At 34.1% G+C, this 23,676-nt stretch overlaps 2 protein-coding genes across 7 annotated transcripts; one reads left to right on the top strand and one right to left on the bottom strand.

Moving 5' to 3' along the window:
• Window positions 1-783: 783 nt before the first annotated feature.
• On the top strand, window positions 784-12,490 carry slc15a2 (solute carrier family 15 member 2). The gene is made up of 23 exons (XM_051904922.1): window positions 784-919; window positions 1,495-1,541; window positions 2,004-2,091; window positions 2,256-2,397; window positions 2,481-2,573; window positions 2,692-2,791; window positions 3,147-3,237; window positions 3,359-3,436; window positions 4,097-4,179; window positions 4,286-4,369; window positions 4,479-4,568; window positions 4,847-4,891; window positions 6,277-6,312; window positions 6,887-6,975; window positions 7,250-7,331; window positions 7,438-7,563; window positions 8,112-8,282; window positions 8,407-8,453; window positions 8,633-8,740; window positions 8,847-8,943; window positions 10,780-10,923; window positions 10,996-11,100; window positions 11,184-12,490. Exons 1-23 carry the CDS (start codon window positions 904-906, stop codon window positions 11,388-11,390), a joined length of 2,169 nt encoding a protein of 722 aa, XP_051760882.1. The 5' UTR covers window positions 784-903; the 3' UTR covers window positions 11,391-12,490.
• Window positions 11,968-23,646, bottom strand: hspbap1 (hspb associated protein 1). Of its 6 annotated transcripts, XM_051904930.1 has the most exons (9): window positions 23,353-23,492; window positions 22,956-23,137; window positions 21,605-21,789; window positions 20,465-20,601; window positions 18,747-18,918; window positions 15,367-15,450; window positions 14,261-14,371; window positions 12,944-13,066; window positions 11,968-12,847 (listed from the first exon to the last, which is right to left on the bottom strand). In XM_051904930.1, the coding sequence occupies exons 1-9, from the start codon at window positions 23,358-23,360 to the stop codon at window positions 12,587-12,589; spliced, it is 1,263 nt and encodes a 420-aa protein (XP_051760890.1). In that variant the 5' UTR covers window positions 23,361-23,492; the 3' UTR covers window positions 11,968-12,586. The 6 variants fall into 6 exon arrangements, with proteins under 6 accessions (XP_051760890.1, XP_051760887.1, XP_051760888.1 ...); XM_051904927.1 differs by lacking the exon at window positions 23,353-23,492 and adding an exon at window positions 23,498-23,646 and having other exon boundaries at window positions 11,968-13,066; XM_051904928.1 differs by having other exon boundaries at window positions 11,968-13,066; window positions 23,487-23,621.
• Window positions 23,647-23,676: the final 30 nt, after the last annotated feature.

The following is a 23,676-nucleotide window of genomic DNA, read 5'->3' as shown; positions in this document are numbered from 1 at the left end:
TTACTTCAGTCTTCAGTGGCACATGATCCTTCAGAAAAAAAGGATTTGGTGCTTTAAAAAGATTTCTTATCATTATTAATGTTGAAAACAGTTGTGCTACTCAATACTTTTGTGGAAACAGATCTTTTTTTCAGGATTCTCTGATGAATTGAAAGTTCAAAAGAACAACATTTATTTGAAATATTTTTTGTAACAATGTAAATTCTTTATGGTCACTTTTGATTAATTGAATGCATCCTTGCTGAATAAAAGTTTTAATTGCTTTCTTTCAAAAAAAAAAAAACTTTTTTTTTATAAAGATTTTTTTTTTATTCTTGTTATAATCTCTCTTAATATGATTCTCTTTAATATAATATTCTTACTGACTCTTGTCTGTTTGTTTGGATAACATTTTTAACTGAAGAACCATTCAAAAAGTTGTTGATCACTGTGTCTGACCAGCACTAGTCCCGTTAGATGCTAAATGGCTGCGCCTGCTGCAGAGGGAAGTTGGAGCTGCACTGAAGGGGACACAAGTTTACTACTTTAATTAGGGCACATTTACACAGCCCAACCAACTTAAAAGTCGAAAAAAAGAAGAAAAGACATGGGATTGTAATTATACCAAAGTCAAATCTTTTCCTCAGCTATTGCCTTCGTTTATATATTAACAGTTTAGGAGAGGGAAGCTCCCGCATAATAAACCACATAATCTGATGCATGTGTTGGGTCTCATGTGGCACATCGACCCGCCCGGTTCGGAGTTACCGATTCATGAAGTAGAACATTAACCCAAGAGGGTTAAACGGCTTTAACTGCACCGTGAGGCGGATGAGTTTTCACTCTGGAGGACGGACTTGGACGCGTGCTCAGGAATCCACTAGATGTTAAGTGTTGAAATACACACTCGAATTCAGTGAAGACATGGGAAAAATGAAGGGTAACGAAGGCTGTTTTTAAGCTTCAACTGTTTTCACATTCTTTTAATACATGTCTTTGATGTGGCAGTTCTCTCTACGTCAAATTTTGGAATCGTCTCTGCGAGACGTGCCTGTGTTTTTTGGATATTGTCGTGGACTGACTCATTTATGCAACTTTAAAACAGTCGTAAGGGTTAATGTTTAAGTTTAAACAAAATTTGCATCATGTACACTATATGACGTACTTGATAATACCAGTGCCTAAATATGTTGCACTGCACGATAATCGATTAATAAGACAGGAATGTTGAATGCAACAGTGGCGTCTGTTGGGAAAAAAAATGTTGTGCTAGTACAGACTTGCATACGGTGGAAATGCGCATGATTTATGTGGCTTTTTCAACTCCAGAATACTAAAACAAATAAAAATTGCACTGCATGATCTTGCCTTTCTGTTCCTGTTGGCTAGGGTAAAACCTGGAGGCACAATTTCTAATTGTTTTTGATCAACATTAAATTAGTTGATAGTAGATTTTTTCAAATTCCACACTTTTATCACCTACTTCTCATTTAATCTTATTTTTTTCTGCTCTAGACAAAGATGTTGATGCAGAGAACCATGGAAAAGGGCAGCGTTCACCGGTGAGAGTTATTTCACCTTTTCAGCAACACTTTTTTGCATTACACATTTTAAAATATTAACTATTTGCTAAAGACTCAATAAAACTTACATCAGACAGCAAATAAAGGTATCTAATGTCACTACATTCTGTAATGCTGCTAAACATAACTACAGATATGCCTAGAGTAGAATATTATGAAATATTCCAAATGTTATGTAAACAAAACAAAGGAATTCACCATGGGGGTATTTTTTTGTCCAGCTGGGGTGTTTTTTTCTGTTTTGGGGTCATTTTTGACCAAAGCTCTGGTAAATATTTGACCCATACTGCCATTTTAAATTCTGATGAATGAACAGGATAATGTTAATTATCTTTTGGCTTCTTTCAGTTTTTCAGGTTTTCTTTCAGGTTTTCTTTCATTTTCTTCAGTGAAAATGTGACATGCCTGTTTGTAATCATATGCTACTTTGCTTGCATACAGAAATTATGTGGGACTAACTACCCAGTTAGCATTGCCTTCATTGTGGTCAACGAGTTCTGTGAAAGATTCTCTTACTATGGAATGAAAGGTAATTAAACTGAATATATAAGTTAGAACAACATTTTTTTAAAACTTTTTCTTTGGGGAAAAAAGGATGGTAATCTTGCATTTTTGCACATATAAAGAAAATCTGCATAATCTGATATCGCTTTCCTGATGTTGTATTAATTATTATGCGTTTTATTTATACAGCGGTGCTCACGCTTTATTTCATCAACTACCTCAACTGGGACAAGGACCTGTCTACAGCTGTGTACCATGCTTTCTCAAGCCTGTGCTACTTCACTCCACTTCTGGGGGCCTTGATAGCAGACTCATGGTTGGGGAAGTTCAGGTAAGTCTTGTTCTTAATACTCAGTTGATGAATAATGGAGAAAGTTGATGTTCAAAACAGCCTTTTTTAAATTCTGTTTGCAGAACCATCATCTATCTGTCTATAGTCTATGTGATTGGTCATGTGGTCAAGTCCGTAGGTGCCATTCCTGATGTAGGGGACAAAACTCTTCATGTGTAAGCTTCTTTTGATGAGACCATTTTCTGTGAGACCATACAGGAAATCTGTTTCAAGTGAAATAAGTATTTCCCGTTTAGAGGTGCAGTGAAATTTTTTGTTGTTGTTTCCTCATAGAGTTTTGTCAATGGTTGGTCTGGTCCTTATAGCTTTTGGGACAGGAGGAATCAAACCATGTGTTGCAGCTTTTGGTGGTGACCAGTTTGATGAGGAGCATGTAAGTCATGACAAAATTATATAAGTTAATGTTTACACCTGTCAAATTCAGTAAAATGTAATGCTTCTTTAATATCTCAAAAAGTCATTTATTTTTAAAACAGTAAAACCAGAGAATGCTGTACAGCAGAAATAAATCAAATAATGGAAATAAATATTATATACACAACCTAAGATAAAACAGCACATAATACAATGCTTAGACAAATAAAAAAAATCTAAAAGTGTTTTAGGAGTACACTCATATGAGTGATTTCAAATCTAATTGACATGGGCTAAAAGACACAACTTTTGATTTGATTTGATTTGATATGGTCTTTACCATATCTAACTTCTTTTAACCCTTTCTTATTCAGACAGATGAGAGGAGAAAATTCTTCTCTATCTTTTACATGTCAATCAATGCTGGAAGTGTCTTGTCCACCATTGTCACACCAATACTAAGAGGTCAGTTAAGATAAGCTTCATTCTACAATTACTCTTTTATATAAGTATACGGCAGTCATAAAGTGCCGTTATCATGTCAATTAGAGAAATCTTAGATCATCATTATATTCAAACTCCATAGGTGATGTGCAGTGCTTTGGAGGAGACTGCTACGCCTTGGCCTTTGGAGTTCCTGCGGCTTTAATGGTCATTGCCTTAGGTGAGGGTCCTCAATTTTCTGGGAATTTTAGGTGGAAGAATGGAAGGAATTTGGGAAGAATTGGTAATCCTAAATGGATTGTATTTGTGAAACCAACTGTACTCAGTAGGCATGTATATTTAGCAAACTCCTGGTCATTTATTCTGAAATCCCAGTATGTTATGATAGTACATTAGCGAATCCCATTCACTATACCATGAGTCCTGTATGGAAAGAGAAGGGAATGAGCCTTTGTCTGGAAACTGGATAGACCACATATAGTGGCTCCAAGAAGTAACTGGGAACACTTTAAAATTATTAGTGTCTTTGCACATATATATATATATGTGTGTGTGTGTGTGTGTGTATTGTATATATGTATGTGTGTGTATAATTTTATGGATATTATTGGCTCTGACTAATTGCTTATGCTCCTCTATTGTAAGTCACTTTGGATAAAAGCATCTGCTAAACACATACATGTAAATGTATTTAGATTCTGTTTACTCATTTAGCAGTGAAATGCATTTTAAAATAGAGAAATAATTTTTGCAAACACAACATGGCTTCTATGCTTGTATGAACCAATAAGCATGCTACTTCTACATCACTGCTATGGTCCTTTTATCTACCTCATTTAACTTATTAGGCATGTAATTAAGTCTGCACTTGTTAATGTAGTGGTGTTTATCACTGGAAGTGGGCTATATAAGAAAAGTCCTCCAGAGGGAAATGTCTTGGCACGTGTCTGCAAGTGTATTGGGGTAAGTAAATGTTATCAACAGCTCAACAGCTTTCTTTAATGTGTCACTGAAGGATCTGGTGCATGAAAAGAAGGCTAATGGTCATCTTTTACATTGATTTTGCCAGTTTGCCCTAAGCAATCGATGGAGGAATTCCAAGAACAGCCCAAAACGGAGTCACTGGCTGGATTGGGCAGAGGAGAAGTACCCAGTATGTTTTAATTGCTATACAAACTAAATCTAGCTAGTTGAAATCCTGGGTGTTGCTTCATCTACCAATGAAATCAATATTTTAAATCATGATTTTCATGTTTTTACAGAAGCGGCTCATTCAGGAAATTAAAATGGTGTTCAGGGTGCTGGTTCTCTATATTCCATTGCCCATGTTCTGGGCTCTCTTTGACCAGCAGGTAAAAGGTTTTATTCAGTTGACATCTTTCATATTCTTTATAACTCAACTCAACACAGTATTTCACTTAAAGGGACACTTCACCCAAAATGAAAATTCTGCCATTAAGGAACAAAAATATTTCTTGATTCCTCATCATATTCATCATGAATTCTTTGAATACCAGAAAATATCTGCTGGACATAATGATCCTTTATCAGATACTTTAAGATTAGAGAATTAATAAATAAGAATTATTTGTGAAGTTAATTAAGAATATCTCTCTTTGTTCTATGCCAGGGTTCACGCTGGACTCTCCAAGCCACTCGAATGAACATGAATTTTGTAAGTCCTCTTTTTTGTGACCTCCAATATTAAGGTGTTAATACTTTATTTTATTTAGATTCTTCTTGGGCAGTGTTGGGTGTAACGCGTTACTGTAATTAAATTACTCATCCACTGAAAAAGTAAAGTAAGGAATTACTGTTCATTTTTAGGTAATTTAATTAGTTACTTATAATGTACTTGCGTTACATACAGTAAATTAGTTCAACAGCTCTGTTTAAATCAATATTGAATTTAAAATCTAAATTTGTCGTCTGAAGGTAAAAGTGAACGCTGCCTCTTTAAAATCATTAGCTGTAGTGAGTGTGTGAGTTTGCAGCTTCGCACCAGTTGGCTGCGTAGTCACTGTCTGAAGATGTGGGCAGAAGTGAGTGGCTGTTTTGCAGAATGGAAAGATCCAATTATTTCACTTTTTTGACACAGGTAGACAAGAACATTACGGTAAAATGTAAACTATGTCCTAGAGAGAAAAAACTGCGCGCTCTTTGAGAGACGGTCTTCAGTCAGTGCGCTCTCGACCAAAGCGCGCACACATAGCCGCCTCTCGCGAGTGTCAGAGTGTACCGACTACTAGATTTTTGGTATAATGACATCCCTATTTGTTACAAAAAAAAATGTAAGTATTATAAAGTAAATAAAAGTATTAAAGTATATGTTTTAATAAAGTTAAAATGTTTTATAAAGCTATAAAAGGCTAAACTATTCCATGTTTGACTAAATTATTAAAAGAGTTTCCTTTCTATTGTCTATCCGGTCAAGGTTTATAGGGATTTTAAGAAGTAATTAGTAAGTTACTTATTGAGTAATTAAATTACTTTTCAGACAGAGTAATTAGAAAAGTATTTTAAATACAACATTTATGATGTAATTAGTAATTAATTACTTTATTGAAGTAACTTACCCAACACTGTTCTTGGGTAGGTATACATTTGGGAATGCAAGATTGTTAGGAGAGTGAAAGCAATTGTCACATATCATTTCATAATATTATTTTGTGATTCTAAGCAATTAAGCAATATGGCAAGTAAAATAAGATAACATGATGTCCTTGATCTGAGTTTTATTTTGATAACAACATGTATGCTACAGGCTTTGACACCACTATTGATTCCAAAGGTTATAAATATCTTATCACTTTATTCTTTTTGTAGAAATTCAAATGCCGCAGAGTTGAAGTGCTTAATTTTTTTCAATATTAAAATTCTTTTTTTTTTATTCTATCCTAGCTTAAAGACCTTCAGTATGAAATGATTATTTTTGTTTTTAGTCCATGTATATCAGTTTTGAAGATGTCTATGATAATGTACTCTTCAAAGATGACAAAATGATCACATTTCGTCTTTTAGCTAAAAATCAGAATAATGAGCTCCTAATTTGTTTTACAGGGCGGAGGCTTCATACTAAAGCCTGATCAAATGCAGGTGAGACAAACAGACAAAAAAGATCATCAGACAGACACACACATACATAGGCTAAGGGTTCATTATTGAATTTTTAATATAATCAGTTTTGTTTGAAGACTGACATGTACAATTTATTTTAATAAATTTTAAAGAATACATATTATCAATAATTTAAATATTAAATATTTATTTCTGAATTTTCTATTTTAACATTTTTCATAATTTTAAAACTTTATTTTCAGATTAAAATCAACAATAAAACTCAGTTAGGTCTAGACTTTGGACTCTATAACACTTTGCTTTGTATATACAAAATAAATCATTACATTTATTATTGATTAGAACATCAGTTTAAATCTTAGATAATACTTTATATAAATATATGGTTAAAGGTTATAAGGGTTAATCTGAGAAAAAGTGTTTACTCAGACTTTTTCCTGTTCTTTTATCATAACATAATGACCAGTCAGTTTATGATAGGTTGTAAAAACCTAATTTTATTAAGTTTTATTACCAAAATTTTATTGTTATCACCTTCATAATCAATGTATTATAGTGTCATTCATTGGGTGTGTTTTTCTGTGTTGTTAAGATGCTGAATGCTTTGCTGATTCTGGTGTTTATTCCAATCTTTGACATGGGCATTTACCCGCTGGTAGGGCTGTGTCGGATCAAACTCACGTAAGTGCTGTGTAAATGCACGTGCCACATGTCAGTAAAAAAAAAAATATATATATATATAAGTTTAAGTACCTTTAAGTAACTTTTTTTAAAAATGTGCCTTAGAAAAAAACATTACTGATCGCTTTTGGTTAAGACAGCTCAAACATGCATTTTAGTCTGCGGCTAGGCTTAAGCCTTGTCTGTGAAACCGTCATATATGTGTTAACATGACACTCATTTGATTACTTAGTATCCTTGTCTGTGTAAATCAGTTTTTCTTGTTCATTTTCAGTCCCCTAAAGAAGATGGCAACAGGCATGATCCTTGCTGCACTTGCCTTCTGTGCTGCAACTGTTGTTGAAGTTTACGTCATTGTATGTACATTTCCAAAAAAATAAAGATCTTCTGTAGAACCACTAAAAGCAGTCATTTAGAGCTTGTCAACATTAACTGAAAGTGACATTTCATCTCTGTGGCCAGAAAACTGTTGTGGAGCCCCCTCCTGCCAAAGAAAGCCTCATTCAGGTTTTCAATCTTATGGATTCAGATGTCAGAGTGCAATTTCCAGAACACAATGTCTTCTCAGAGCCATTTACACCATATGAGGTAATGTCACTGCAGACAAACATGAGTGCATTTTATTGCCTCCATACTCAACACGTACTTATAATAATGTCTTTTCTGTATATATAACTAATATGTTAAAAAATAAATGCTGTTTTTTTAAACTTTCTATTTTTCAAATAATAAAATCTTAAAAAATGGATCATGGTTACCACAAAAACTTAACACTGATAACAATAATCAGATGTTTCTTGAGCACCAAATCAGCATATTAGAATGATTTCTGAAGGATCATGTGACATTGAAGACTGGAGTAATGACTTCTGAAAATTCAGCTTTGACATTACATTAATAAATTGCATTTTAAAATACATTCAAATAGAAAACACTTAAATTGTAATAATATTTCGCAATAATACTGTTTTGCTGTATTTTTGAATATAAATATCAAATGAATGCAGCCTTGGTGAGCTTAAGTCTATGACCCATTCTAAAAGTGCTGTAATGCACTGGAACTCATGCTGTAACTCATGTTATTGCTTTATTTGAGTAGGTTTAGTCAGTAAACAACAGATTTTTTTATTATACAGGATCCTTCGGGATACACAAGTCTTCCACTTACTGGCCAATCCCAGCTGCAGACAGTGACTGTCAGTCACAATGGGGCAGAATACCAGTGTGGACTCACATTCACAGAACGGACTGCCTACAGTCTTATCCTGCGCAATCCTGCAGAGTCTGGTGGCACTGTTTGCAATCTGGTGAGTTCCTGGTTGTGGAATTATATTACAGATTTCACCAGCAAAGATTCTACCAGCATATATTCTATAGCAATATATATTACTATACATGATTTGACATTTATCATTATTAAAATAAATACAGGTGGAAGATCACATCACCAAATCTGAAACCGGGGCTGCATATCTAAGGTAAAATAACACTTGCAGAACATTGTTTTATATTGTTTCAAGTTACTGTTTAACAGCTTTGTTAAACTTTAGTGCTTTGATTCAGTTATCAATACCTTCAAGCTAACCTTTGACAAAGCAACTGGGATTGCCTGAAATCATTTTCAGTACACTTTTGTCTTTAAAAATGTCTATTGCAGGTTTATCAATACCCACACTGAGAATATCAGCATAACTGTTGGCAAGGAAGAATTTTATGCACCTGCTAATTATGGGATTTCTTACAATATAAGTGTACCAAGGGGAGAGTGAGTATTTTAATCCTACAGAACATCTGTCATTATCCATATATATAGTTTCAAGCAACCCCTCCAATTGATCAGTTTTTCACTTCTGCATTTACTCTTCTTGCAGATACAATAGAGTTGTTTGTGTAACAGACTCCAGTCAATATGAAATCAATCTGGGACTTCTTGATTTTGGTGCCTTCTACACTGTCATACTCACACAGGTGGGTGATAGAGTTCAGTTTCTAGTTAATGTTTTTCTGCAGCTTATACTTCATTGCAAAGTTTAAGATATAGTTTATTGTGTACTTTATAAGGGCTGAACTCAACGAGAACTTGGCTGAAGTTTTTACTGGCTATTTTTGCTGGTAAATGAGATCATGTAACATTCAGTTCTGCATCCTCAGTTTACTGAAATGATTCTGTGCCACTTATCACCAAATAGACAATAAAGCAATAAGCCCCAAGAAGCCGTGGTTTACAGTGAATTTATAACAGGTTAGGCACGACATGGAACAGAGTGTCTAACACCCCCTTAGCTGTTATAAATTCACTGTAAACCACGGCTTCACAGGGCTTATTGCTTTTATAAAACGGTTACCACACAATACAAATATTAAAGCCAAAAAATATGCATCAATGCAACTTTCATGAAGTAAAATCATTAAAAACCTTCCTTCCGCTGTAAAAAAAAATAGTGACCATGAACAGCAACAGAAGTTACATTTATTACGCCATTAGATGGCGGCAAAGATTGTCTTTATGAGCAAGTCACTCAGTTGCAAAGACTTGAAACTTGTGAACACGGAACAAGACGCAACTGACAAATGCTTTGACTAGCGCTGTCAGTGTCAGCAGGGCACGGGAAAACACATTAAATGTTAAAAGGACAAGATTGCAGCAGACATTCAAACAGATTTTTTTATTATGAACATAGGACTGACCTGAAGGAAAATGCAAAATTTGAATGCAGGTAATACACTCAGTCACTCGATATCTCTCTCACAACACTCTTCTACATAATGCAGTAAGCTTCAATGAACAAAATCAATTGGGAACAAACATGTTTACGTTGCTAAAAGTGGTTGCTAAGACAGACGCAGCAACATACACACTCAGTGACGCATCGATACTAGTGTAATTCAGTCAGCTGTATGTTTTCGGGAATTTTACAACAGCTTCGAACGCGGCTCAACCAATCAGAATCAAGGGCCGGAACTATCTGTTTAAGCATGCTTCCTTAATGATTCCACCATCTGCCATGGTTTGTATAATGATATGTTATACAATGTTTTCAAATGATAGTGTGTGAATGTCATTGCATTAGATAGCAAAATATGAAACCAAGTGCCATATATTTTAAAGAGACTGCACAGGCATACATTCAATTAAAGGTGCTGTATGTATTTTTTTGACTGTACTAAAGCAAGAAAATACCATATGTTTGCAGGTATTTAGGAAACATGCTAAGTTCACATACTCGTTTTTTTTTAAAAAAAACGGTGCTACATCCAGTTATTCTACATCGAAATGTGCGTTCCGTGTTGGAATGTCTGTTTTTGTTTTGGTCTGTGTGATCCCGCCCCCTGCCAATTTACCCAATAGTATTTCAACACTGTTCCTGTACACTGTACAACCTGGGTTGCCAGTTGGTGGAAAACAAAGCTTATTGCAGTCATGTACACAAGCAAACAAACTGGCTCAGAGATCGCAGATTCTACCCAACCTAAAAAGCCTCGGCATCCATCTGACCAATATGTCCAGAGACATATTAAACTCGGATAAATCAACTAAACTTAGCGTAAATGCTTGTTGCCTTCCATTGTCAGTTGTGCTCGCTCCTGTTGCGTGTTCTCAATCTAGCAACCCGCATGAGCATTGAGTCTGAGGTGGGGGCAGGGGAAACAACTCTCTCCAATATTCTGAATTTGGACTGCTGTACCCATTTCAATCACTAGCTGTCAATATTACATGCTGCACCATTAAAATATTTAAAAACAAGAAGCAAAAAATGCTTTTATGGATCAATATCTTGATACAGATATGATTCATTTATACAGGAAAGCAACGATCTAACAATCAGAAAGATGGAGGATATCCAAGCCAACAACATTCACATCGCCTGGCAGATTCCACAATATGTCTTCCTCACTGCTGGGGAAGTTATGTTCTCTATCACTGGTTTGGAGTTCTCCTACTCACAGGTAAGTCTATCAAATGCTTTGTACTTTTAGCTTGTGTGCATACATTTCTTATTCTTATGCATTTGTGCGTAGGCACCGGCAAGCATGAAGTCTGTTCTCCAGGCTGGATGGCTTATGACTGTGGCATTTGGAAATGTCATTGTACTGATTGTGGCAGAGGGGGCCGGGATGGAACAGGTAAGCAGTGGGCTTTCTTATAAATGCCTTTATGGTTTTGTTGCATAGATACTGCACTGACAAACTGCTTATTTAATCTACAGTGGGTAGAGTTCATCCTTTTTGCTGCCCTTTTGGTGGCCGTCAGCATCATCTTCTCCATCATGGCCTACTTTTACACCTATGTGGATGCAGATCAGCTGGACAAGATTTACGGAGAGGACACAAAAGACGAGAAAGTGAAAAGTTCAGATAGTAAGAACAACGAGACCGTTGCCATGGCTGACATGCCGAAGCAAACCAAGATGTAGCAAAATGATGAAGCAAAACGTTTCATTATGAAGTATTTAGATCCATTAACTGCGATTAAGCTAATTAAGCTTTCAATCTTTCACATCGGACTCTGTTATTTTGTTCCAAGGCCTTTTTGTGGCGTTATGCTGAACTCTACTGATCAAGGATCATATTCCAGCTGATATAAGAGAAATTTACAGTGTTGAAGAAATGATTATTACTATTATTATTATTTTACATTACATGGTACCTTACAAAAAGTAATTTTGAGCAGTTATAAAATGTAATCCTTAAGAATGTGATGGACTTTACATATACAACCATTTAAAGATTTGGGGTCGGTAATATATTTAATGTTTTTGAAAGAAGTCTCTTAAGCTCACCAAGGCTGCATTAATTTGATTAAAAATACATGAAAAACAGTGGAATTGGGAAATATTATTACCATTAAAATTAACTATTTAAATGTATTTTAAAATGTAATTTATTTCTGTGATGGCAAAGCTACATTTTAAGCAGCTATTACTCCAGTCTTCAGTGTCACATGATCCATTTATTATTAACAATGTTGAAAACAGCAGCTCAATATTTGTGTGGAAAAGGTGAAATTTTTTTTTTTTACAGATCAGATTTCAGCATTTGATCCAACTATTATTTTACCCTTAAGTTGGCCAAAAAAAAAACACACAAGAAGAAATTTGGCTTTAAAGTATTTGATGGTCAAAATAAAGGAGGCGATGTGTTATGAAAAAAATTATAGACATTCTTATCTGACAGGATTAACTGGAAAACTGTCATTTGCCTTGTACTTTTTACAGAAGTTGTGTGAGAAAAACACGTTTGATTCACATTGGATTAAATTCACAGAGTTTATATTTTTGAAACATAAATTTCCCAAACCTCATAAGGGAACAATTAGTCTTGTCTGAATAGGGCCTTTGCTGTCATGACTGTTCAGGTAAATAGTATTTTTGATTAACTCCTGGTCAACATTACTGTCATGTCAGTTACATATGCTTAAATATGTGTAATGCATGGAAAATCTAATCCCACTTTAAATTTCAAGTAATAATTTTGTGTCTGGATGACAAACGAGTATTAAACATTGTTGATTGAACATTGATGTGATTGTTTGTACAGAAAGCCTCATGGAATCAAAAAAGAATCAGCATAGGATCTTTTATTTATAAAAGTTCTGTTCATCCGGTACAAATTAAGACTGAAGTTCTCTTTGTCGGCACATGATTAGCCTTGTAACTAGAGTAATGACATCAGGGTGTACCAGGAACTCTAGCATGTCATTGGTGGATATGTGCATACCAGCACCTTCTTCTGAGGTTCCTGGGCTTCCTGCTTCCTGATGTGCATGCTGACCAGATCTCTGACAAAATTCATCGTCACTTCTCTGTTTTGTCTGTGAGGGGTCATTGGACTTGAAACAAGATGTGTCCTTTGGGCAGTTGCGTTCGGGTTTCTGAGCCAAAATAACAGGAATGAGATGAGGTCCAAAGGGAACAACAAAAGGAGATGCTGGAGTCTTTAACAGTCCACTGGAGTCACGTTTTCCCACCTCTGCTCTAGGCTGGCCTGCAAGCAAAGACCAGCCTTCAGTATCGTCTTTCCTCTTGTCCATACAGGCCTTTACCGCTAGGTTCAAATACTGCATGTTTTCGCCATGAGAAGACACTCTATCCTAAGATACACAAAAAGATAAACTGTGCAGTTAAGCAATATCATAAAAAAAAAAGTTAAATTCTGTCACGTTTATCCTTTCAAACCCATTAGCTACTTATTTCTCACACAAAGCTACAAATCATATCACTGTCATTCTGTCCTGCAGAGATGCTTCAAAATGTCTCCTTTTAAAATAACAGCATATGGGTTTGAAATAGCATGTATAAATAATATGACATCATTATTCATGACGTAAATATTCCCATAAGCTGTTATTCATTTAAAAAACAAATTCCAGAACCAGATAAAATAATTTTAAATGTCTAACATACTCTATAAAAACTTTATAAACCTAATATTTCTATATTATCCTTATAATAGATTCACATTTTCTGAGTTCAGATCAACTAAGAAACTACATGGAATATTTATACTTATTAAAATTGTCATACTGCATGAACTTTATTTTAAAAATATTAAAACGAAATGGCAACCAGTTCACCACAAATATACTCTTAAAATGTTGGGGTTAGTAAGATTTTGTATTGCTTTTAAAGAAGTCTCTTATGCTCACCAAGGCTATGTTTACAGTATTTATGAAAAATACACTAAAAAAAATAATGTGAAATATTATTACAATTTAAATTAACTTTTCAATTTTAATATATTTTAAGATGTAGTTTATTCCTTTGATGTTAAAGCTGAATTTTTAGCATCATTACTCCAGTCTTCAGTGTCACACGATCCTTTAGAAATCATTCTAATATGCTAATTTGGTGTATAATTCTTAGTGCTTTAAAGCATTTAAATGAAATAAAATCTTTTGTAACATTATACATGTATTTACTGTCATTTTTAATGCATCCTTGTGGAATAAATGTATTAATTTCTTTCAAAAACAAACAAAAAAATGATGGTATATTCATTTACTTTTTAATCTAAAATCAAGATGTTGAACAAAATATATAGACATTGATGTCCATGTTATTTTTTGACTATGCAAATAATCAACTGATCACAGGCACCCTCTGTAGAACAAAAGATTATACATTACATTAATCATCTTATTAAATTACAGAAACATTCTTTCAACAACTACATGGGATTTGGTGTGAAACTTGGTTTTGCAGAACTTTCACTGCTTTACTGAGATTTCAGGCCAGTTATTCAATAAATCTTGTCTCTTATGCACTGTGCCGTGTGTACTGAATACCTCAGTAGGATTGAGCCAGTGGTCGTTGTTGTCTAAGCTGGGAACGCTTTTCAGAGCACACACAATGGTCTTAGTGAGAGCTTCTCCTACTCTGGCCTCATCGTCCATGTCCTATGGCAGAAAAAAAGAGAAACCACATCAGATGCTTACATATACAACTTTTTCCTAAAAACCTGACTGAAGTACACATGGAAAAGAGTCATCTTGAGTAATCAAACCATCCAGATAGTTTGAACAGTCGGGTTTGCTATGCATTATGGGAGCATTTACAGTAAACAGCAAGTTGGATAGCTCTCATCCTCTACAATTTAAGACCTTGGTGTTATAGACAGCAGCTTGTCTTTTGAAAATCATATTTCCCATGTTACAAAAACAGTGTTCTAGCCAGTTCTGTGTCAATTGTAAAATCACAAAGCTCTAGACTTTTGATAAGGATATCAATGTTTACTAAAGGAGGTAGAGCTTTTTCACATTTGGCTCCTTAACACTGGAATAGCCTTCCTGATATTGTTCAGTACTCAGACACTCTGTTTAAATCTAGATTAAAGACATCTCTTTAGCCAAACATACACATAATACTTCACATAAACTTGTACTTCAATTATATCTGATGAAATAGTACCAAATACACAATCATATTTTGCCTCAAAATGCTATAAACAGCAGCTATGCTAATTCTTCTCCTTTGGTTCCCTGTTTGCGATATTTCAGGTGATGACAACTCTGGATCAACATACAATATATATCTTGTACCTTATACAAGGTACAAGGTATATATACCTATATATACCTATATATACCTTATATTGTAATATTAATCTTGTATTGTAATCATTACAAGTTTTTAATTTATTTTAATTTAATTTAATTTAATGTGTTGTGTCTTCTTAACTGAATATACAAAGTTAGCTAACCACATAATGTACTATATTATAGCTATATATTACTGCCATATGGATGTTACATTGATACACTCATCACTAGCTGATAACAGAATGTTATTCCTAAATTTTTAACACAGAAACAAGCATTTTCTGTAAAGCTGCTTTGAAACAATATGCATTGTGAAAAGAGCTAGCAGACCCATAAAGGCAAAAGTGTCTTACCATCTCAATCCAGGAGTTCACACTGACGGTCACAGGATCCACAGACTCCACATAGTGCCACCAGTGTCTGGGGACAAACAGAACCTGATGAAAGACAACAGCAGTCAGTCAAAACTCTGAAGATATTCATAACATGTCAAACAATTACCTAACTTAAATGAACAAACAATAGGGTGCAAAACTCTGAGACCACTAGTGAAAATTATTGTATTTATATATATATATATAGTTTTTTTGATTACATATTATTAGCATAATAATTTGAGTGAAAAGTTGAATTATTAGGATTAAATTTTATTTATTCATGATTTAACACCATATTAGCAACAATGGCTATATTCATGGCCATTATCATTACAATATCATTTTAATACATTATTTACAATAATACAATAATATAAACATTTTCTTAAGAAGCAATCAATATACAAAAAATATACATATATAAATAACAATAACAACAATAGCAATCATATAGGTAACACTTTAGTATAGGGAACATGTATTCACTATTAACTACGACTTTTCCCTCAATAAACTCCTAATTTCCTGCTTATTAATAGTTAGTAAGTTAGTTGTTAAGTTTAGGTATTGGGTAGGATTAAGAATGTAGAATAAGGTCATGCAGAATAAGGCATTAATATTTGCTTATTAATTACTAATAAGCAGCTAATATTCTAGTAATATGCATGCAAATAAGCAACTAGTTAAAATACCCTAAAATAAAGTGTTACCATAATATCATAGTCGTTCAATTTAAAATGTAAAGTGTAAAATATGTTTTACACTTAAGATATTCTTACACAAGTCATAAACCGGTTTCTCTTCTCCTTTCAGTAAACATGAATGAGTGAGTCTTGAATGTCCAATTCGACATCTTGTGCACACAACCTGGTCATGTCTATTTTCAAAATAATAACAATGATTAATTCCTTTATTTATGACTGGATTCACCTCATATAGTTTGTTATATATACACTCATTCCATTCTATTTGCCATATATTATAAACGTAGAGATTCAATATGGGTTTTTTTCAGATGGTCTTAGTATTTTATTTGTTTCTCTTTTGCTTTAATGACAGCAGCACTCAAGTGGCATGAACTATAAAAATTTGTGTAAACCTTATGATATACAGTATATATCAGCATGGCTGTGATATATCTATATTTTACATTTGATCTCAGAGTTTTGGACCCAACTCTGTACACTCTATGTACAACAGATGTAAAGTGTATATTGAAATACCATTTACCACAAGGTGGCAGCTGTGCTCTATATAACATCACATCATTTGGCTCATAAAAAAAAAAATCAATATCCAAGCAATATTTATAGGACTAGATGAGGTCAATTGATTTTCACATACAGTGCTTTTTCCATCTAAGCAAACTCTGCATGATAATAAACAAATATCCAGCTGAATGTCAGAAACAGATCCATGAAAAAGAAAACACAAACACAGAATTAGTGGTCATGAAACAGATTGACATGGAAACATAATTTAAAATGACCACAGTTAATTTGGTACTTTATTCAAAAAAGAAAATTAGATGGGACAAATAGCATTTATCAATATTCAGTTTTCATTTTAATAATATTAAAATAGTTTTATTCGCTTTTGTCTTTTTATTATTTTTTATTAAATAATTAAAATATATATATTTTTTATTTTAGTTTTAGTTTTAATAATAATTGAACGTCAACTTCAACTTATTTTATTTCAGTTTATTGCCAAGACAACACTTCTAATTTTCATTTAATTTTTTTTTTCATCAATGGAAACACTTATTTTCAGTTAACAATACCAACACTGTTTTCCTATGACTGTAGCATAAGAATATAATTGAAAGTTGTATACACATCTTTCCTTCACAATATAAGATAACGGTAAATAATCCAGTAGTGCTTGGTGCACCATTTTCGTTGCCATGTTCAACTTATGTTGTCATAAATATGTATAATAGGCTTATGAGTTAAGTGTAAATGTAATCCCCTATGGTGAACTGAATGTAAATCAGATCCTGAATAATTAAAAATGACTCTGAAAGATCCGGCCACTGTAGTGGACACATGAATCAGAAGATTAAAAAAAAAAAAAAAAAACATATTTTTTTTACCTCTAACACTGCAAAATTCAAGATACATTGTAAGTACTTTTTGTGATTTTTTCGCTCCTGTATTTGCAGCGAGAGGCAGTGGAGCAGTGTTAGCTCTCTCAGAGAATGGAAGTTTGTGTCTCTCGTCTTCATTAGTATGCTGTGAAAAGTGTGAGTGCTCCCAGAGAGTACGCTCGCTGTGTTGGACCGCCGCTAATTGCCTTGCCACCGTCTCGCCTCTCAAAGAGCTTGATCAGAGAGGTTTCACACACACTGCTGGAATCTGAAGGAGGGGGTTGTGCTACCAAACATGCACACAGCTTTGTTCTGCTGCTGTCTGATTCATCTATGCGTCGCTAAAATGCACACATAGGAGACCAACTGTTAATAATAATAATAATAATAATAATAATAAGTTTTATTTAAATAGCGCCTTTCCAGGGCTCAAGAACGCTTTACAATGCACATTTAACAAGGAAGAGATCATTAATGTTAATGATAATAATGTTGTGTTACAGGATCCAAAAAGACACTCAGGGAATGTTATATTGAATTTTTTGGAAACATACCATCCATGACATCACTTGATGGTAATTTATGGACAAATCTCGACTGAATTGCACAACTGTACACTACATTTCCTATGTAACATCTAAGATTAAGTTGCTTGCATACAACTTAAGACAACACATTTGAAATTAGCTTTGTAGGCAATATAATTTGTGATAAATTCAAATAATTTAATTAAATCATTTTAATTAAATAATTTATTAACATTAATTAATGATAATTATTGTAATAATTTAATAATATAATATTAAAAATATTAGTATTTTTTCAAAATGGATGAATGGTAAAGGAAATGCAGCCAACAAATGTCCAGAACTTCCTTAATAGTGTTTAAAAAGCATATTTTCCATTTCTGTTTTTTTATACTGTTCTAAAATGTGGCAAAATTAGTGGGCATAGAACAGATTGACATTGATTTTTATTTTTTTTATTCATTTTTTTTTTCAGTACTGTTGTACTAATTTCATTTATATACCATGATATTATTATAATTAGCTTTTAATTTTTATATTTTCGGTTCTAATTTTATATTAAGTTTTAGATATCTTGTTGTGTTTTTATTATTTTTAGGATATTATCACAGGATCCATCGGATACTTCACATTTATGTTATTTTGTACAATTCTAAAATGTAGTTCATAATAATAAAGAATTACTTGGTGTGTCCAAAATTTTGATAGGAAGTGTATTAAAAAAATTCATACAGGCCTACCTGACCAGGCTGCAGAGTAACGGTGTGCACTCGAGCTTTTCTGAATGCTGGGAACTTTTTCAGGTCTGGATGGACCACGCTGACCTGGCTGAACACGCTGGACTCCTCGTATGGGATACGTGTAGGGTAGAGGCAGGGTGTGTCATCGGGAGGGAAAAGATGCCATCGTTTCCTGGTGAAAAAAAGACTTTATTGAGATACCATGAGGCTTTGTGCCCAAATAACATATCAATCATAAATATTTCATTATATTATAGAAGGTTTCACCACAGCCAGATTTTTTGGAGGGCTCATAAGAAGCGTGACGTAGATTATATTTTCCCTATATGTTGCCTTTCACGCCACAGCTGCACTAGCCAAACAACTGCGATTGAGATTAATGAGAAAGCTTTCAGGATTGTTAAGATGTCAGTTTCTAGAGGAAATATTTTCAGCATGCAGGTTGTGTATTTACTGAAGGCGCCAGCCGAGCAACTGCCATTGAGATTAATGAGAATGCTTACGGATTAGCTAGCTTTCTCAAAGTGTTATGAGGTATTATACAATACTGTGGTTTCTGTGGCAGGCCATCTTGACACGAGGAGTCTCAATAAGCAATTACAGAGACAAGACAAGCTCCACAGAGAGATAAGATGGAGGAAGAGGTTCTTCATTGTCAGATTTGCTTCTCTCAATGGAGCAAATAACATATCTCAATAGCGGTTCACATCACTGCACTTTCCGTTTATCACTTGCTCTTTCGAATGAAGAAGAAAAATGGCTTTCTTTCAACAGCTCAGGATTGGATCAGGAATCCTAACATAAGACGAGATAGAGCTCTTGTCAATATTTGAAGAAATCGCATGGTGTTCTTCTAAACCATGTTCATAGAATAAGCCAAATTGGCAGTTTTGCCTGAGGCTTATCTCGTTCAGGTGTCTATCGACAGCTGGACATCAAAAACTAGTTTCATTTCAAGTCAAACCATAAAATCAGAAGGGGTTATACAAGTGCAGAAAAATACAATAAAATAGTAGTGTTATGGGTTCTCTTTTATTAAATGGTGACACTCACCCCTTATAATTGATTTTCAGGGGCCTTTAAGAGGGCATATTGTTTCTAACATGTCAAATACTTCAACTGAATCTACTACCTACTACATGACAGATATTGCTGAAATAGGCATCATGAAAAATCACACCCGTCTCTGTGACGGTAAATAGCAAATAAATAAATAAATAAATAAATAAATAAAAACCATAAACAAAAGTTTAAATCTAACATTCTGACTGGCTTTTACACAGAATGGACTGGATGTCTTTGCAGGGTAAACTAAAACTACAACTACAACTATTAAAAATCATATTTGTTAATTGAAATAATGCTAAAATAAAATATAAATATTAAATGGAAATGAGATTATTGAAATGCTGCCTTATCAACTAACTGAAATAAGTTTAAGTTGATGTACTAAAATGACTAAAACTAAATAGATGTTAATGCTAAATAGATATTTAAAAAAAAATCAAAACTAATACAAGTGAAAATGAAAACTGACAATATAAAAAATAAAAGCTAATTCAAAATATTAATGAATACAATAATAGTAATACTAAAATAACTGACTGAAATGGAATAATCTTAGCAAACCGAATAATTGCAAATATCTCAGGCATGTTTGTCACTTTTGGTGGCATTTTTGCCCCAAATCCTGGGTAATGTCTGACCCTGGTTCTTACCTGCCTTGGATCTGGAAGACAAGATTGCAACCATAAGAGTCAAGGTGACATGGAGTGTTGGCACCCTGTGTGCCAATCCAAAGTGTGCTGTCTCGTCCATCTCGGCCGGGAAAGCCAAAATCAGACCACACCACATCCTGCAGTTATAATGTTTGTGTTTACAAAGAGCAAAAAACTATTTGATGTCAATTCTTTTCAATATAACCAACAAGAAACACTCAGAGATGCTGCCCTTGACGGGAGATAATGAAACCATTACCATGTCCAGAGGACTGTAAATGAGATGGTATGTAATCAAGCCCTCAGCAATATCTAAACTACCCTATTCATCATTTAAGAGAGGCCCATGTCTGCTCTCGGTGCCCTAGCTGGCAGGGAGAATATTGGCACCTCATAAGCATTTATTATGATTTACAAAAACTGAAAGCTAGAAATGAACATTAGGTTATTGTTCCCTTGGCTGGGGAAAACAAAACAAAATAAATTGGCAAAAATATCATTAAATGTCTACAGAATGACACTGATGTGCCATAGGATATGTTTTACTGAAACAGTATAACAGCAAGCACTGATTAATTGCTCTTCATATCTGTTATTCCTAGTGTTGTGATAAATTTTCATGAGATGTTGTAACAACTCTAGGCTAATAAACAGTTTCAGAGAGCTCGTAAAATAAAGGTAAGCATCCTCGGGAGACAAGGCAATACATACTAATGAATATTCGACTGTGTTTATTGATCAAAGCTGATGTCATTGACGTGCCCTGTGTGCTGTAGAGCGACACTTCATGAAAAATTGGTCGCTCTTGAGCATAACCGGCATGCGGAAAAAAGGCAAATGGGTTAATATGGTGCTTGATGAGGTCTGAGAGCATGATTGATGGCGAGAGAAAATGAAAAGAGTAGTGTCTTGTTCATTTATTTTATTTAAATGGAGCTCAATTTAGCAACTATAAACACTCTAGAATTTGTGATAGCAAAATGTAGAATTTAATCAATAATAAGAATATATATTATAATACAATATATCGCATAATAATAATAATAATTGTAATAATATAGTATTAGTAGTATTAAATATTTGAAAAATATGAATACAAACTGATTGCCTTTTTTTTAAGTAAAGCAATGGAAGGTTTACCTGAAAGATGGCAGGTTTGTCCTGAAAAAGCTGGGCAATGTACTTGTAATCAGCATAAGCCCAGAATTCCTTGTAGTGGTAGTCAGAAAATGGCCCAACAAGTGATTCACCCTCATTGAGAGTCCAGGACAGAAACTCTTTAACAGTTGCTTCAATGTAGGAGCACTCGGTTTCAAAAAGAGGAGCTGGTGCAAAGTGAAACAAAGTAATTAATGAATAGATTATCAGAGAAAGAGACCACAGAGACTTTCCAAGTGGGTTTATTCAAAATTCACAAACTGGAAAAGTCTTTGATAATGTAAATTATTTTAGGCAAATTAACTGCATTTGGTAAGAGGCAACTTAAATATTGAAATGGTTTACTTTTCATATCAGTTTTCTTGATTTGATTTGAACTGAAAATTGCTGCTTAAAATAATTTTAGAACTATAGTGTTGTCACACTATAGTCTGCCACTGCTTGACATTTCGTGTTCACTTCCCATATTTACATTTCACTTCAGTAAAAAGTCTAACAGCTCTGATGGATTGTCCATCATTGCCACTGGTTTGCCATAACTATTTGCTAGAAGTGCCAAAGACCTGTAATGGCAAAGCCTCCATTGTTGCCGTAAGTTTCTGCAGGCTTACTATTGCTGTTTTTTTAAATCCACAAATTAACCTCGAATTAAAGTTTTCTTCAAATAAAGTCTGTTAAACTGCATCTTCTTACAGAAACAAATGTGTTTTATGTTGACATTGCAGTGTACATGGCGTATGTTACTAATAAAGTATTCTAAAAAAAAAAAAAAAAAAGCCATTTACACCACCTTCATAAATTATTTACACTCTCAAAGGACATGTTTCACATTTAGTTTCTGTTACACCTGAAAATTGTCCCACAGTTACTTTATTCCTGTCAATAACACCATAACACATAACTCAAACATTTTAATTTCTTCCAAATGGAAGGCGAGCATTTTTAATTTATTATTGTGCAATAAAAATACTGAACACAGGTGGATTCAAATTGAACACAGGTGACATAGTGTGTCATTTCTCAAGACAGTTGTCTACCTCACCTAATTTGATAGATAAAACAAAGGGGAGGAATACTCTTGAGAAAGACGTAGGATATTACATGGGTGTTGTCTCTTCGCAAGTAACTAGACAACATTATAATGGTGCTTGGGGTACCTAGTCCTATTCCTGGAACTCTACCTTTCTGAGTTTAGGTCCAACCCTCTTTTAACAAACCTACACGTCATTTAAATTTAGATAAATTAATGTCCGGATTATGCTTAAAAATGATACTGTGGACAACTGCAGTTATTTCGCTCTTATGATCTTGCTTTTTAATGTTTATGGCTTACCCATATCCTCATTCCTTTTCCCAATACGGAACCGTACCCTCTCTGTAAGGCAAGTTGACAGGTGCTCCACAGTCCAATGTAATGCTGGCCAGTCTTTGGTCATGTTCAGGAACACAGCAGGTTTCTGTAGAAACTGGACAATCCTCCTCGCCTCTTCTGGGGTGAAAGGTTTCGAAGCCATTCTACAGAAAAGCATAAGATGAGAATGATTAGGATAAGTAGATTTTGTCTTATACAACACATATTCAGTAATCTTTTAGATAAATCTAGGGGTTTAACTTTAAACCACTCCAATGAACATATATCACAATCACTTACTAAGTGATTTATTCCTACTGAACCATTTCTAAGTCAAACCTTGGCAGCTAATATGGTGACAACTATCAATAGAACTTACATGTTCATATTAAAATGTAAAAACACATAGCCACTGCATGTGCAGCATCTGCATAATAGTTACATTTTTGCATCTACACACATGTAAGCTAAGCTCACCTAAATTCCCTTTTCCAGCAAGTAAACAAAACTCACGTGAGACGTACCACTGTGTTTCCTCACAACACATGGGAAACGAAACAACGGCCATGTTGGCTCCATAGAAGAGCTGAAGTCTCCTTTTACTTAGTATAGTACATGATCCAAAATGGAGAACAAAGACGTTCAGTTTCACACAGTACGTCAATTCCGTCTCGACGCAGCGCATGCGCATTAAAGTTTGGAG

The sequence above is a fragment of the Ctenopharyngodon idella genome, chromosome 9, assembly GCF_019924925.1.
Source record: "Ctenopharyngodon idella isolate HZGC_01 chromosome 9, HZGC01, whole genome shotgun sequence".
Classification (NCBI taxonomy): Eukaryota; Metazoa; Chordata; class Actinopteri; order Cypriniformes; family Xenocyprididae; genus Ctenopharyngodon; species Ctenopharyngodon idella.
The sequence above is the reverse complement of the archived record's forward strand: the minus strand, read 5'-3'. Positions and strand labels throughout refer to the sequence as shown.

Excerpts from the sequence above, each read along its gene's own strand:
- hspbap1 (XM_051904925.1), bottom strand. Across the intron at positions 21,790-22,955 it reads GAAAAGGAATGAGGATATGG|CTCCTCTTTTTGAAACCGAG; the intron begins GTAAGCCATAAA and ends ACTTTGCACCAG. Across the intron at positions 20,602-21,604 it reads ACAAACCTGCCATCTTTCAG|GATGTGGTGTGGTCTGATTT; the intron begins GTAAACCTTCCA and ends TTATAACTGCAG.
- slc15a2 (XM_051904922.1), top strand. Across the intron at positions 3,238-3,358 it reads TGTCACACCAATACTAAGAG|GTGATGTGCAGTGCTTTGGA; the intron begins GTCAGTTAAGAT and ends CAAACTCCATAG. Across the intron at positions 8,454-8,632 it reads ACCGGGGCTGCATATCTAAG|GTTTATCAATACCCACACTG; the intron begins GTAAAATAACAC and ends TGTCTATTGCAG.